The sequence below is a fragment of the Condylostylus longicornis genome, unplaced genomic scaffold, assembly GCF_029603195.1.
Source record: "Condylostylus longicornis isolate FDR11 unplaced genomic scaffold, ASM2960319v2 ptg000072l, whole genome shotgun sequence".
Lineage (NCBI taxonomy): Eukaryota > Metazoa > Arthropoda > Insecta > Diptera > Dolichopodidae > Condylostylus > Condylostylus longicornis.
Window position 1 is genome coordinate 3,606,061 of NW_026578040.1, and position 13,694 is coordinate 3,619,754.

General features: G+C 25.0%; 1 protein-coding gene across 1 annotated transcript in view; it reads right to left on the reverse strand.

Moving 5' to 3' along the window:
- Nucleotides 1–13,694, reverse strand: part of LOC129612500 (hybrid signal transduction histidine kinase K-like) — a 159,129-nt gene that overhangs the window by 93,451 nt on the left and 51,984 nt on the right. The window contains exon 2 of the mRNA XM_055526143.1: nucleotides 5,526–5,624. Within this exon, the coding sequence (XP_055382118.1) occupies nucleotides 5,526–5,624 (99 nt within the window). The remainder of the gene's footprint in view (nucleotides 1–5,525; nucleotides 5,625–13,694) is intronic.

Sequence of the window (13,694 nt, forward strand, 5' to 3'; positions counted from 1 at the left end):
AGGAATTGAAAACAATCTCTGAATTTTAATCTAAATTGACTGTATATTTTTTGAGAGAAAAATTTCTTTTCAAGTTTTCTTAATCCAAGTATCAATTTATTTCCTTAATATGCAGGGTGATTCAGAAAGGTGTACAATAACATAATATCATTGGTTAAAGCGTCGAAAATGGGTAAAATTTTCTGCCAAATCTTAAGAGTTTCCGAGTTTTAGGAATTTTAACGAATTTTTACTTATTCCAGGTTTTTGGATTATAACCTCCATTCTGAAAAAGATAGGAACTTCAAACGAACAGTTTCTGAAAGGCCTGGTAAAGGGCTGTACCTTTGGAATACTAAGCATTCGAACTTTAGGGTATATCAAATTTTTCCCTCGTTTTATTTTTTCAGTTTTTTCTAACTAGTTAATTTTGTAAGAAATTTTTTAAAACCTTGAAATTTTTTTTATGGAAGCTTTAATTTAAGTCCTCAAACATTAAAAAAATGTTTATGTTACTGAAGATATAGCACAGAAACCATTTCTATGTCAAGATTTTAAAGACTCTCAAAGGCAAGGATTTTAAACGTTGTAATTATCAACTGTTATTAATTTTTGGTGACAATTATAGTCACTTGAAAAAACAGTTGACATCTTGAAGAGCCGTTATTTTGGTAAAAAATCAGAATTTTATTGTTGTTATTGAATAACAATAAAATTCAGATTTTCAGCAAATAATAAGAAAATTGAAACGAAATTTTATACAAACTTAATTAAAAAACAAAAATTGAATTTAAAAAATTTAAAATTTTTGAAAAGAAAAACTAGAATTAATTTTGTACAACGAAAAACAAAAAAAAAAATCTAGTAATCAAAAAATTTTTTTCGAAACTTTTCTTGATAAAAAAATTGATAGGTTTTTTATTTTTGCCAATTTTTATAAGAAATGGTACCTACATATATGGTTTGAAAATTTTAAATGCATTTTTCTCACATTGTTAATGTTTAAACAACTGGGAAAAATTCAATAAAAAAATTTGAAAGTTTTAAAAAATTTCTTACGAAATTATCTAGTTAGAAAAAACTGAAAAAATAAAACAAGGGAAAAATTTGATTTTCCCTAAAGTTCGAATGCTTGGTATTCCGAAGGTATATAAATACAGAATCATGCATGTTTATTTTAAGCCCTTCACTAGGCCTTTCAGAAACTGTTTCTTTGAAGTTCCCATCTTTTTTAGAATGGAAGTTATAATCAAAAAAATTTGCGTAAGAAAAACTTTCGGTAAAATCCCAGGAACTAGGAAACCATTGAGATTTGGCATCTAGTCCGGAACAAAAGTTTTTACCATTTTCGATCTTCTAAGGAAAAAACTATTGATCGATTGAAAAACTTTTGTGCTATTAAAGAGTTCTCTATTCTCTTTTAATAATGGAATAATGAATACTTAATTCTAAATTATCTGCCTAGTTGTGTATCTCGCTTTTTCATCTCACTTTTTCTATTCACTTTCAAATCAGAATTCTCAGATTTTCTAATGGATATTTTATTCTTGAAATAACTTTCTTTTCACTTGCCGAGTAAAATACGAGTTCAGGCTCTATATCAATTTTTTTTATAACGTTTGTTCTCCTGTTATCGACAAACAGTAAGATAAATAAAAAGTAAGATAGCTATATACACAGATATGAAACATTAGGGTTCATATATTAATGTGTTCGACAGGCAACATAATGTGATAAATTGGTGTGGTAATATAATTATAATATCAACATACAATATGAGGTGGCTACAAGGGTGTCTATCTACTTTAACTTAACTAATTCGTTATCATCCAAATTTAATCAAATTTTGCTGCATTATCAATGCACTTTTTTACAAATTGACTGAGGAAATTTTGAATCATTACCACAGAAATAAAACATATTGATTAACTATTTTAAAATATGAAATTAAACTGAGTTTTTTAAGCAATTTTAACAACTTTCACCAATATTTTTCATACGAGTATTAAGAAATTTTATTGTATTTTATTACATTCGATTTCATCTACGAATTTATTTTTATTTAAAAATTTATTTTTACTATCTTATATCTTTACGTTTCTTATACCTTTTCAGATATTCTTCATTTCAATATTGTAGAATGAGTTCCCTTTAACTATGTACACAAACTTAAATTGTTGTAGATTCTTCAGTACTTTCTCAAGCAAAAAAATATCAACCGTATCTACTATATTATGATTTTTCATATGAATACTATTCTTAAGGAATTTAAATAGTGCATGCATATTAACAAGTATGTTTTGCTATACTTGAACTCTTTCTCGTACTTACTAAAAACTTACTACCCATATAATACATACACATGTATATTAAAATATAAAATGTGTACGATGCCTAAAAATATTATATATCTGTTGTGTGGAAGATATACGGTTATGTCATCAATAAGTTTCTGTAAAAACACAGGTATACGTATGTACATATAAAATATTACAGGTTTATCCTTTCACTATGCAAAACATACAGTATATAATATTTACGGTGCTATATATAAAAATAATGACATTAAAGGACGCAGTCGACTTACATTTGAAATTGAAAATTTTTCAAAGTTACCCTGAAGCATAAAAATGAAAAGGAAAAATTAAATAAAACTAGGATAAAATTCTGAGAATTTGTAATGATAAAATGATTTTGTTGTTTTTATTGTTGTTGTATAAATGATGATTGTTTATACTTTCATCATTAATTTTTTATACTTTTATGCATTTTAACAGAAGGATCTGCATAATTGGTAAGTCATACTGCATATATTTAGTGTATGTTAGTTGCTTACACAAAACTTTATAAGTACATACATAATATGTCCATATATGTATACGTACAAGAAGAAGGTGTAGCAGTCAATTGAAAATATGTTGTATTGGTGCGGAATAGAATAAGAGAAAAAGAATTATACAAGTTTTATGAGTTAAATGCTAACCGTTTTAAGATTCTTCTTCATGCTAAGGTATAAAATGAAAACGTCATTCCCTTAGATTTATTTTGAATTTAATGATTATGATTTATTATTAAGAATAGGGTTCATTTTAAAAAGAAATTCCGCGTTAAATACCAAAAATTTATGGGTAATTTTTCCAAGAAAGTAATGAATAAAATAGGGGCGAAAAAATGAAATCGTAGGAAGTATGAACTTAAAAATAAAAGTTTTGCATAAGTTCATGCTTCCTGCTAGGGCCCAGTACATTTTTTTATAATTTTTGGAGTTATTCAACCTCAATATTAAACCTGTAATTGACTTTTAATGTTATAAAAATTTGTTTTAAAATTAATAATAGTTGCAATTAATTATTTTAATTTGTTGCGGTTGCCTTTATTTCAAAATTTAAATGAATGATTATTTTTTATTGGGAAATTTAGTGAAATTTTAAATATCGATTCAAAGTTGAAATTGTTTTTCACGAGATTTTTTAAATTTTTAATATGAGAATCATACACAGAAAATCTTCGAAATATTTTCACTTCAATTGATTTGATAAAATTAAGTGAACGTTTAATGAATGACATTTCTGTTAATTTCTTTGTTTAAATTTAAATTCTTCCACTTGCACATCTTTGTATGAAATCTTGTACGAATTTTAATTAAACAATTTTGTTCAAAATTTTTTAAATAAAATTTATTAAAATTAATATTACCTTAGAATGAACACTTTCAAACTTGAGGCGGTTTGTTGACAAATGGAGAAGCAGCCATTAAAATTTATGTAAAAATTCTAGTCATACTCAAGTCATCTTGTCATAAAATTCTAATGAGCTTGTGGTAGAGAACACAGAATATTAACAGTTACAATAGTAAAACCAGTGAAAATTCTTGATCTCAAATTTTCTAATAAAATTTGTCATTAAACCGTTACAAAAACCCTTTCCTTTTGAAATTTAAAGCGTAACGATGATTTCTTTTAAAATTTTCCTTTTAACTAGCTTTTCAAGCATACACCCATACATTTGTACATAATATATGCATAACTGTTTTCACCTTGAAATTTGTTTATTTTATTCTTTTTGATGGAACATCCTTAACGTATTAAGTTTGTAAGTATATAAGTATGAAATGAAAATTAAATAGACCTAAAAATTTAGTTCAAAAGCAAGAAAATAAATTAAACAAAATAATATATTTAAAAAAAATCTGCATACTTGTCCTAAATATAATATAGGTACGTTATACACATTCTTAAATATTATGTGAGTTTGTTACATTTTGAAAGTTCACTAAGAAAACTCTTCAAACTTTGCTCATATATATATATAAAATTATGTAAAGTAATACCTATATAAATATGAAAAACTGAAATTACTAATTTTATATTTATTTTTAAAAGTTGTTTAAGAACTGGGACAAGAATTTATTAAAATAAAGTTTAAAATTGCTGATATTAACTATATAAGTACAACATGTGCCAATTGTGTAAATATCCTTAAAGGATTAAATTATATTTTGAGATTTTTCTGTAATCGATAAAATAATATTTAGAAAGGCTGTGGTAAAATACAAGTGTTGGTACTTAACAATTTTTAAGAAAAGTTAATTTAGCATTTAGCATTAACTACTCTGAAATGAATAAAAAATATTCTAAGGAATGTCTCAAGAATACTTAAAAATATTTTCAAAATTGATTTGTGTGAGAAATATTAAAATTTTTTATAGTATGTGAGAAGGAATTAGAAGAAAGGGTACTAAGATCTGAATTAATTTTTTGAATTATAATTGAAAAAAACATGAAGGATATGAAAACACGATCGATTGTCATGGAAGAAGTACACAAACGTTACTTCTTTAACTGTACAATACTAAAAATTTTTCATTTTTTCCGAATGTACCGGGAACAACTAAACCAAATTAAGTCGATAAGGGAGTTTTTGAATTATAAATTTATGGAAGTTAAAGGATTTAAAAATGCTCAGGTTTTTATCTCATTTGAAACTGTTTAAGTAAACTTCTAGGTTTTGATCATTATGAGAAATTTTTTATTGAAGAATGTAGTTTGTAAATTACGATAAACACTATGTGAATACATTTAAATGTTATAGGAGCTATGATTTAAAAGAATTTCTAATTCAAATTGCAGAATCAATGTTGATGAACTGAAAAAAGCAGAAATTAAATATTCAAATATTAAAACATTTTCATGAAAAATAAAACATTTCATACTATTTTACGATATGAAAACTCGTACTCTACTAAGGAACAAAAAAATATGTACGAAGGTCGAGCGTGACTGTAAACATTTTGTATCGCTAAATAAGTTTGTTTTATTTAATAGCCGCATGTAGTATAGCGTTACTAGCATTACTTTCTTAAAAATATTTATTAACAAAATGGTGATAAATTAAAATAACAAAAATCAATCATTGCCTATTTTGTGTCTACGAAAAATGCAAATTAATTCAAAAAAATTTTTTTTTGATGAAAAGTAAGAGTTTTTTACTTAAGCAACTCTATGATAATTTTAATTGTTTTTAGAAAAAAAATAAATAAAACTTACTTGCAAGTTCCACCATTTTCGCAATAGTTTTGTTCACAAAGTGGTCCTCTACTGCAATCGCTTCCTTTGAATCCTTTAAAGCACGAGCAATAATATGAACTGAAAGTATACAAAAAAAAAAGTTGAAAAAAAAAAAACATTTTTCGGTCATAAATCATTCCTGTCATTGTATGAAATAAATTAACACAAACCAATAAAGTAAAGTTTTTATGCTTCCTTTTTCTTGTATTCTATAATTTTTTAATATAGAGAAACCATAAGTTATAGCCCGGTTTACAGATCATTTTAATTCTGAACTTAAGCTGTGTATGAATTGAATTTGTAATAAAACGAATAACAGCAGACTCAACCTAAGCAAAATAAAAGTTTAATAAGGTTCTTGATTTTAACTTGCTCAAATGCTAATTTTATAATTTTTCTCAAAAAAATTGAAGAAGAATCTCCCAATTCCCTTTATTTTGGTACAAGATTAAGATTTAAACTAAGACGAGTAAAATTCTTAAAAAATATTTTAGATAAATTTTAGGATTTTTATGTTGTCGAAATATTTTAAATAACACTTGAAATTTTGAAAAACCTTTTCAGCAAAGTATGAATTCTTGCAAGTATCCTATTCAAAAATAGAGTGACTCAAAATGGAACAAATACATAATGGTCAAATAAATTAATAATATATCTTTCAGATTAGTTGTTTATGAAGATTTTCAATTAAAAAAAAAGATTTTGATCGATGCTAGACGCAAGAATTTTGAGTCAATAATATTTAACACATTTATCAAGTTGCCCCGTAGCCTTTTTACAGATTTTTATTTGAGCAACTGTTCTCAAGTTTTAACATGCATACAATATGCAAGGAGAGATATTGAATTTCATTGAAAAATAATTACTTATCTATAAGGTTTAAATATTAATAAAAAGAAACAAAAATTGAAATATTCAGCAAAAATAAAATTACCTATAGTTTCCTAAATGGGGAAGTAATCTTAAAACTTATAGAATTTGTTGATTCTGAAATGCTATTGTTAGACAAAAATAGCTTCTCATCACAATAATAATAATTGATATTTTAGAAAATCTATCCGTAAAGTAGTATAAGGAAAAATTGCGTAGGATTTTGAAAATAATAATTTGTTTGTTTTTTCGTATTTGTATTTAAGTTTTGATCCTTCTTATTGTTAAAATTCTTTTTCTATTTTTTGTAAATTTGTGCTTATACCTTTTGTAATATATTTGAATTACATAACATTTTTTTTATTCCTACTGTATTCTACAATTGGTCCGGAAACCTATTTATCCTTAAAAAAAGAAAATATTTTTTTTTCTTTTATAACGTTCATACGTGAACTGTTTTTGGAGAGAAAAGCAAAAAGTGTACAAAAAAACCAAATGTAAGATTATAGAAATATATATGTAACTGCTTTTTAACAATATTACAAATTTATTACTTTAGTTTTTTTGTATCCTTGTTAAAATAATACATTTTTGCAATATATGCAAAAGGCAGTCTTCTAATATCATTCTCAAAAAGAGATGGTATTATAAAATTGTATACAATTTTTGCAAAGATATACCTACACAGTAATCTTGAATATTAATACGAGTATGTATATAATTGGAATTCTCAATAGAATTTAGATTCAATTATTTCCTAGAAATCGGCAACTGGGAATATCACTATGCAGAATTAATTGTTTGTATGAATTTTTAAAGTACGGTTTAAAAAAGTTTTGTTCCATATATTACTCAAAAGAAGTATTGAATAAAAAGCAAAATTAAATGAATCAGTATGTGAGTTTTTAATAAAATCTTTCATTCCCCACTTAGGGTGTCACCGGTAATGCTAGAATTTCATAATTACAATTGATAAAAAATTAATAATTTTGAAACTAAAAAGCATTTTATAAATATTCCGAAGTTGTGGTATTATAAACCAAGAAATTTGTGACATTATATTTCAATGCACAAATATATATATACATAAAAAACCTGAGTTCGGTATCACTGTCATGTAATTGTTCAATATCAATATTACTGAATATTACTAAATTACTCTTATTAAAAAAATAAGAACAAAAACAACAAAAAGAACTATATGATTCGTTAAATAAATCTATGGAAAAAGTACATAAATATTCTGCAGCATCTACATACGTATACGTATATGTACATTTCAAGATATAAAACAAAATAATATTTAAGGGTATTGTTGCGTTATCCTTTTTAAAAAAAAAACTCCATAACAATGATATACACATACCATTTAAAAAAACAAGCAAAAAAAGGTAAATGATGGTCATTTTCATGACTTTTTACTTATTATCCTTCTTCACTTCAGCAATTTTTACGCATCATTAGACAATTTACGGAATATCACATTTAATATCCTTACCCCACTTAATTTTCAATTCCTTCAAATACCGATCTCTAAACTTTACGAATTAAAACACCCCAACTCAAACATTTTCTTATTTTAGCTGTTAATGGAATTAGTAATAAGATGAGGAAGGCGAAATGAAAGAGGTAAACCATGTATTTATTTATGTTGTATTGTAGGTAGATTGAATTTTTTTTTTTTGATAATATATCTAATATGTGGATTATGAAAATGTTTATATGGATCCAAAAGGATAATTGTCTAAGGAAGGATATCATCATGTCATTTATATACTTACTCTTAAATAACAAAAATTATTGCAAAATTCAGAAAAGCAAGATAAACAGAAATAATTTCAAAAAAAATTCATATGTACATTGGTTTCTGCCATCTCCTCTTCCTCCTTTTTCTGCTCCTTTTCCTCCTCCTCTCTCTCTCTATCATGTTTGAAGAAAAAGTTTTTATTTCTATTAGTTCTTATTTGTTTTTTTTGTGTTTTCAAAAACGACTCTGTGGTGTTGCTTAAAAAGGTGATTTTAATTTTAAAATGAATTCGTTCTCTTTTTCTAATTCTGATTTTTGTATTTTTAATAACGTGAATTTGCTATGGACTTAATATTATTGAATTAGGTATTTTATTGCCCGCTTAATTTCGTTTAAAATAGATTAGAATTTTTGCCCATATCTGTTAAGGATTAAAGTATTAAATATGGGAGAATTGAATTGAAGAAAAAAAATTATAATATATACAAAACCCATTATCAAGTGGATTTTTTATTTATCGTTAAAAAATACAAAAAGCATCTACAAAAGATGCGAATCTATAATGAAAATATATGCTAATGATAATTTATTTATGAAGGAGATTCCGAAAAAAGATTATTTTAATAAATTAATTATAATTAATATTTCCATAAGAGAAAATTAAAAACTTTATATTGATTTTTAGATTTTGCTTTTAATGTGAAGGCGTAAGAGTTGCAACGCAGCAAGTTAATATCATATACAGTACCAAATGACATATGTCACACGTGTTATAATTGAAGTCTGTTCATGCAAAATTATAACTCGTAATATTCTCATATCATCAAAATTATAATTCAGAATATTAATATCTGCATTGTTCATAATTTTTCGCTGAAAATTCTTTTTTTTTTCTTATATTTGTAGTAATTACTTTGATAGTTACAATATTTTTGTGTGTCTATAAAATTGTAGTTAATTTTACTTAAAACTGAAATATTAAAAGCATATTGACGTATATTAATAGAACTAAGAATTAACCATAATACTATTTCAAAAAGAAATTTTAGAGTCCTTTCATTATTATATTTAAAGAATTTTTTGAAAGAATCTGCTTTCCAGTTCCTTACTATTAATTTTAACCCAACAAAATAATTCTTTGATCACTATATTCAAAGCCAGTAGTCAATGAATTACGAGCTGAACTAAGTGTCTTAAAATTAAAATATGTTCAATATTGGGTATTGAACCCTAAATTATGCAAATTAAACTGTTTTTGTAAAAGTGGCAAGTGAAGAGTGCTCTAATTTAATTTACATAGCATAATAAATTTGATAAAATAACAAATTTTATTATGTTCCAGAATCACCTTTTGTATAAAAATGTCATTAAACATAATATTTGTTTACATTTCAGTGTAATATTTTTTTATCTAATATTAAGTATACAAAAATTATAAGTATAATAATAAAAAATAAAGAATATAAAAAATCTAATTTTGGTAACTGTGCTGTCATTCTTAAATAAAATTATTTTTATTTCAATATGAATACATAATTTTTATGACTAAGTTATAATAAACTTTAGTCATAACATTTCCATATTGCTAACAACTGGCAATATATCTATATTACATGCATACAATAGTGGTAGATACTTTGTCCTAGAACTAAAGTACTTATTCCTTAAGTATGCTGCAGTGTGGACATGGTCAAATTTTTACTGTCTTTACTTTTTTTTTGATTTACTGAGTTCATTATTACCAAGTTATCAGTATATGTGTATGTCATACGGGTATGAACAGTGCTCTCTTACAATAATATACTTAGAGGAACATACACCTGTACCATGTACATCCAATATGATAATTTTTATCCATGAAAATTTTAAAGTACTTATGTACTTATATATAAAAATCAGGTATATGAATAAAGTAAATATGCTTTTTGTACAAAAATTAATGGGAAAATTGTAGCAAAAGAGGTTGTAAAATTATGCATTTATGACAAAAACGTGAAAAAGGAAACGAAAATGTTGAAAGCAAACGCTTTATAAATAAAGTTGTATCAAACCAATATTTTGTAATGTAGCACTTTTCCCTTTAACAGGTGAAAATGCTGCTTTGAAAAACAATCTATGTATTCCTACTACAATAGTAAAATTATTTTCACTCATATAAGAAACTATTTCAAGGATTGCATACATTCAGGATGAATGATTTACACAGTCTTTGAAATAAAAAAAAAATAAATTTAAAGAGGCGTTAACATAATGGAATTTACCGTTAGCTTTCTGCGTTTACATAAATTTAAAAAAAAGCTTGCGGGTTCGGAAATATATAATGCCGTAGATTTAACGAATTTCAAGAGGCAACAACTTGAATAAAAGCTGTTAAAATTTCAAACTTTTACAATCTTGGATCTAGAAAGAAAACGACATCAAAAATTTGAAAAAAACGAATTTTAGATAACGGTAAATTTTAAAGGCCTTTTTGTTTTTTGAAGTTCTCCGCGGTAGAAGAAGCAAACCACTGCTCTTCTGTGTTTGAAAAATTTGAAAATGCATATGGTTTCACTGCAATAAATATTTAAAAATGGCATTTTAGAGTTTTGAGGGGACCATAGTCTAACATAAAAATAAATTTCTAGTAAAGGTCTAGTAAGTATATACGAAATTTCAGCTTCCTGTCTGCAAGGGTGTGGAAGTTTTGGAAACATGTCCATGGACCCGACGGACAGAGTTAAGCTAATAAGCATAAATTTTTTTAGAAAAGTGCAAAAAATTAAAACATTTTGAACTTCATTGTTAGATGCAGTTTAGTAAAGACTTGCAATATCAAAGAGAAAAAAATAATTTAAATTTTGTAAGATGTTCGTTTTCGATTAAAATGTCTTCTGATAGAAATAATGAAATGGCACCTTTATTGTATATTTAATTTAAATTAAACACATTTTTGGAAGTTGCTATAAGCTTAAAATATAATACACATAAGTGGCAAGACAAAAGAATAAAATTGTTTTTAAATATTGTAATTAAAATTTCATTTAGTATACAAAATAATCGTTTTTCATTTAATACCTTAATAATAATTTTCCTCAAGTTAATCGTTTCAGCATTACGTATTTTACGGCTAGTGGCTTTAACGAGAATCCGCACTCAATGATAAATTCTATAACGTGTTATAGAGATATGCAATTGCATACATTTACCTAAGCCCGTACTGGTCTCTTTTATATTTGAATATAAGGGTATTTAATTTATTCAAACTTTAAAATCAAATGGAATTTAAAGCATAAAAGATTATATTTTTTACTTAAACACATGAAAGTTGAAAAAAAATTGAATAGCTTACTAATTTTGAATACCATTTAAAGCTTATGACATTACAAAGTTCTTTGTAAAGAATTCATTTTTTTATTTCCATCTTAAATGGACTTAAAACGTTTTTGCCTTGAAGATATGCAAAATGTTATAGTATTACAATAATATTATTTTAAACTTATACGAAATTACAACATGAAAAAACAATAACTATATACGCTAAAAGAACAAACAAAAATATACTAAACGAGAATTTTTCATTATTTCAGACCGTAATTCCGTTGGAAAATTTGTATTTAACCTCTTGAGTAGAGTTTAAAGAGAACTTAACGCCGTCATTATTGTATGAATATTGTTTTAATGTAAGCACATGCATATAAAGTATGTTTTATTTCGTACCCATATGCATGTTTAATTACACTCACATATTCACACATATATTTTGTTAACATACATAATATGAACATTAATATTCTTATAGAGTGAATTCTTAATTTTTTGTTGTTTATTCGTTTTGCTCATTGTACTCCCTCTAGCATGATAGAGGGAAAACTTAAAAGAAAAAAAAAAACAAATTTTTGTAAAGTTTGGACTTCTCCCAATTTCTATCACACAATCTACATTCCCCTAAACTTATATCTTCTCTTTTTTTTTGTGGATATGAGAGCAAAAGCACTATAAAAAGGCGAAATTTTTTCAAATGATTGTAAAATTTTTATGGGACAATTTTTATTTTATATTTTTGTCCTTTTTTTTACCCTCTTCTATATTTTTGAAAGAAGTCATCTACTTTGATCTAGAAAAAATTTTATTGTATTGTTACACTTTTTTTATATAATTTCTATTTTTGTTTCATGATAATTAACGGTTTTAATTATATGTGAAAATTTATTTATTTTCCTTTAATATTGTGGTTTATTTTAACATTCCATAAAGTAATGGTAAAGAAAAATGTAGATAAATTACATGAGCGTTTGTATTTTAAAAATATATAGGTTACTTGCATAATTTAATGTTGCGAAAAAAAAATCAAAAATTATATGATGTTTGGCCAAAAAATATATAGGATGCCGAAATGTTGATGTAGATAGTTAGAGAAAGTAAATAAATAAAAAAAATATATAATTAAAATGAGAGTGTTAAAATTCATTTGATATTTTGTACAAAAAGGATTGCGAAAAAATACAACGAATATATAGGTCGAACATCTCTGCCGTTTTAAAATAATTCCTAAAATAGGGGTTCAGTTTCTACTGAGTACTAAGTATTTTTCAAAAAATATCACTAAAATTTTTATTACATACATATTAAATCTACAGTAATTTCGTCTGTTGTTAGTTTCCTACCATACGACACTTTTTTTCATATCCTTTACACATCTGCATCCATACCGTTATCAATATCTGCATAACTTTAAAATCAACTGCAACCGGATTGCGTAATCAATGAATTTAAAAATTACATCAAAATATTTTTCATTTATTACTTTCTTATTTAACTTCGTCTTCGACCGACTTTCTTCTTCAAAATGAACATTCATTCACACGAAATTAAATTTAAAATTGTATAGCGTGATCATAATATTAAAGTATAAAACTTATGTATATTCTCCTACAAACTTTTATAGTCTTTAATACGAATACCGTAATGATAATAAAAATAAAATGTGAATGTATTTATACACATACTCATATATATATTATTATATATAAAAGAAAAATATTTTATATAAAAACTCATATTACATAATACATTCTCTTCAATCTTTTTGATACGTGACTTTTAATCATTTCATTTGGTCAACATTATATTTGAGATTGGCAAAACAAAAAAGGGGAGCATAATATAATTTCCAAAAAGATGAAAAAGATACAATAAAGAAACGAAGAAGATTCATTTTTTCTTATTTTCTTGGTATGCTTTTCATTATAAAAGATTAATATTAAAAAAAATTGAATGGATTTTAATATTAATATACATGTACAACTATTAAGTATATGGGAACAGAAATATTTATTATTATTAAGGCTATTTTTATACTGAAAAGTTGCTACACTGATAATATTATTTGATGTGGGATCTGCAGGCATGTGAATACTGCATCCACTTACAAATTAATGTATAAAATTTTGATTTTTAATAAAGATAGAATTCATTAAAGTTTCTTTCTTAATTCTTGCATTCCATTCATTTAATTCTTCTCCCTTTTCAAATAAGGAACAGGAGGCGGA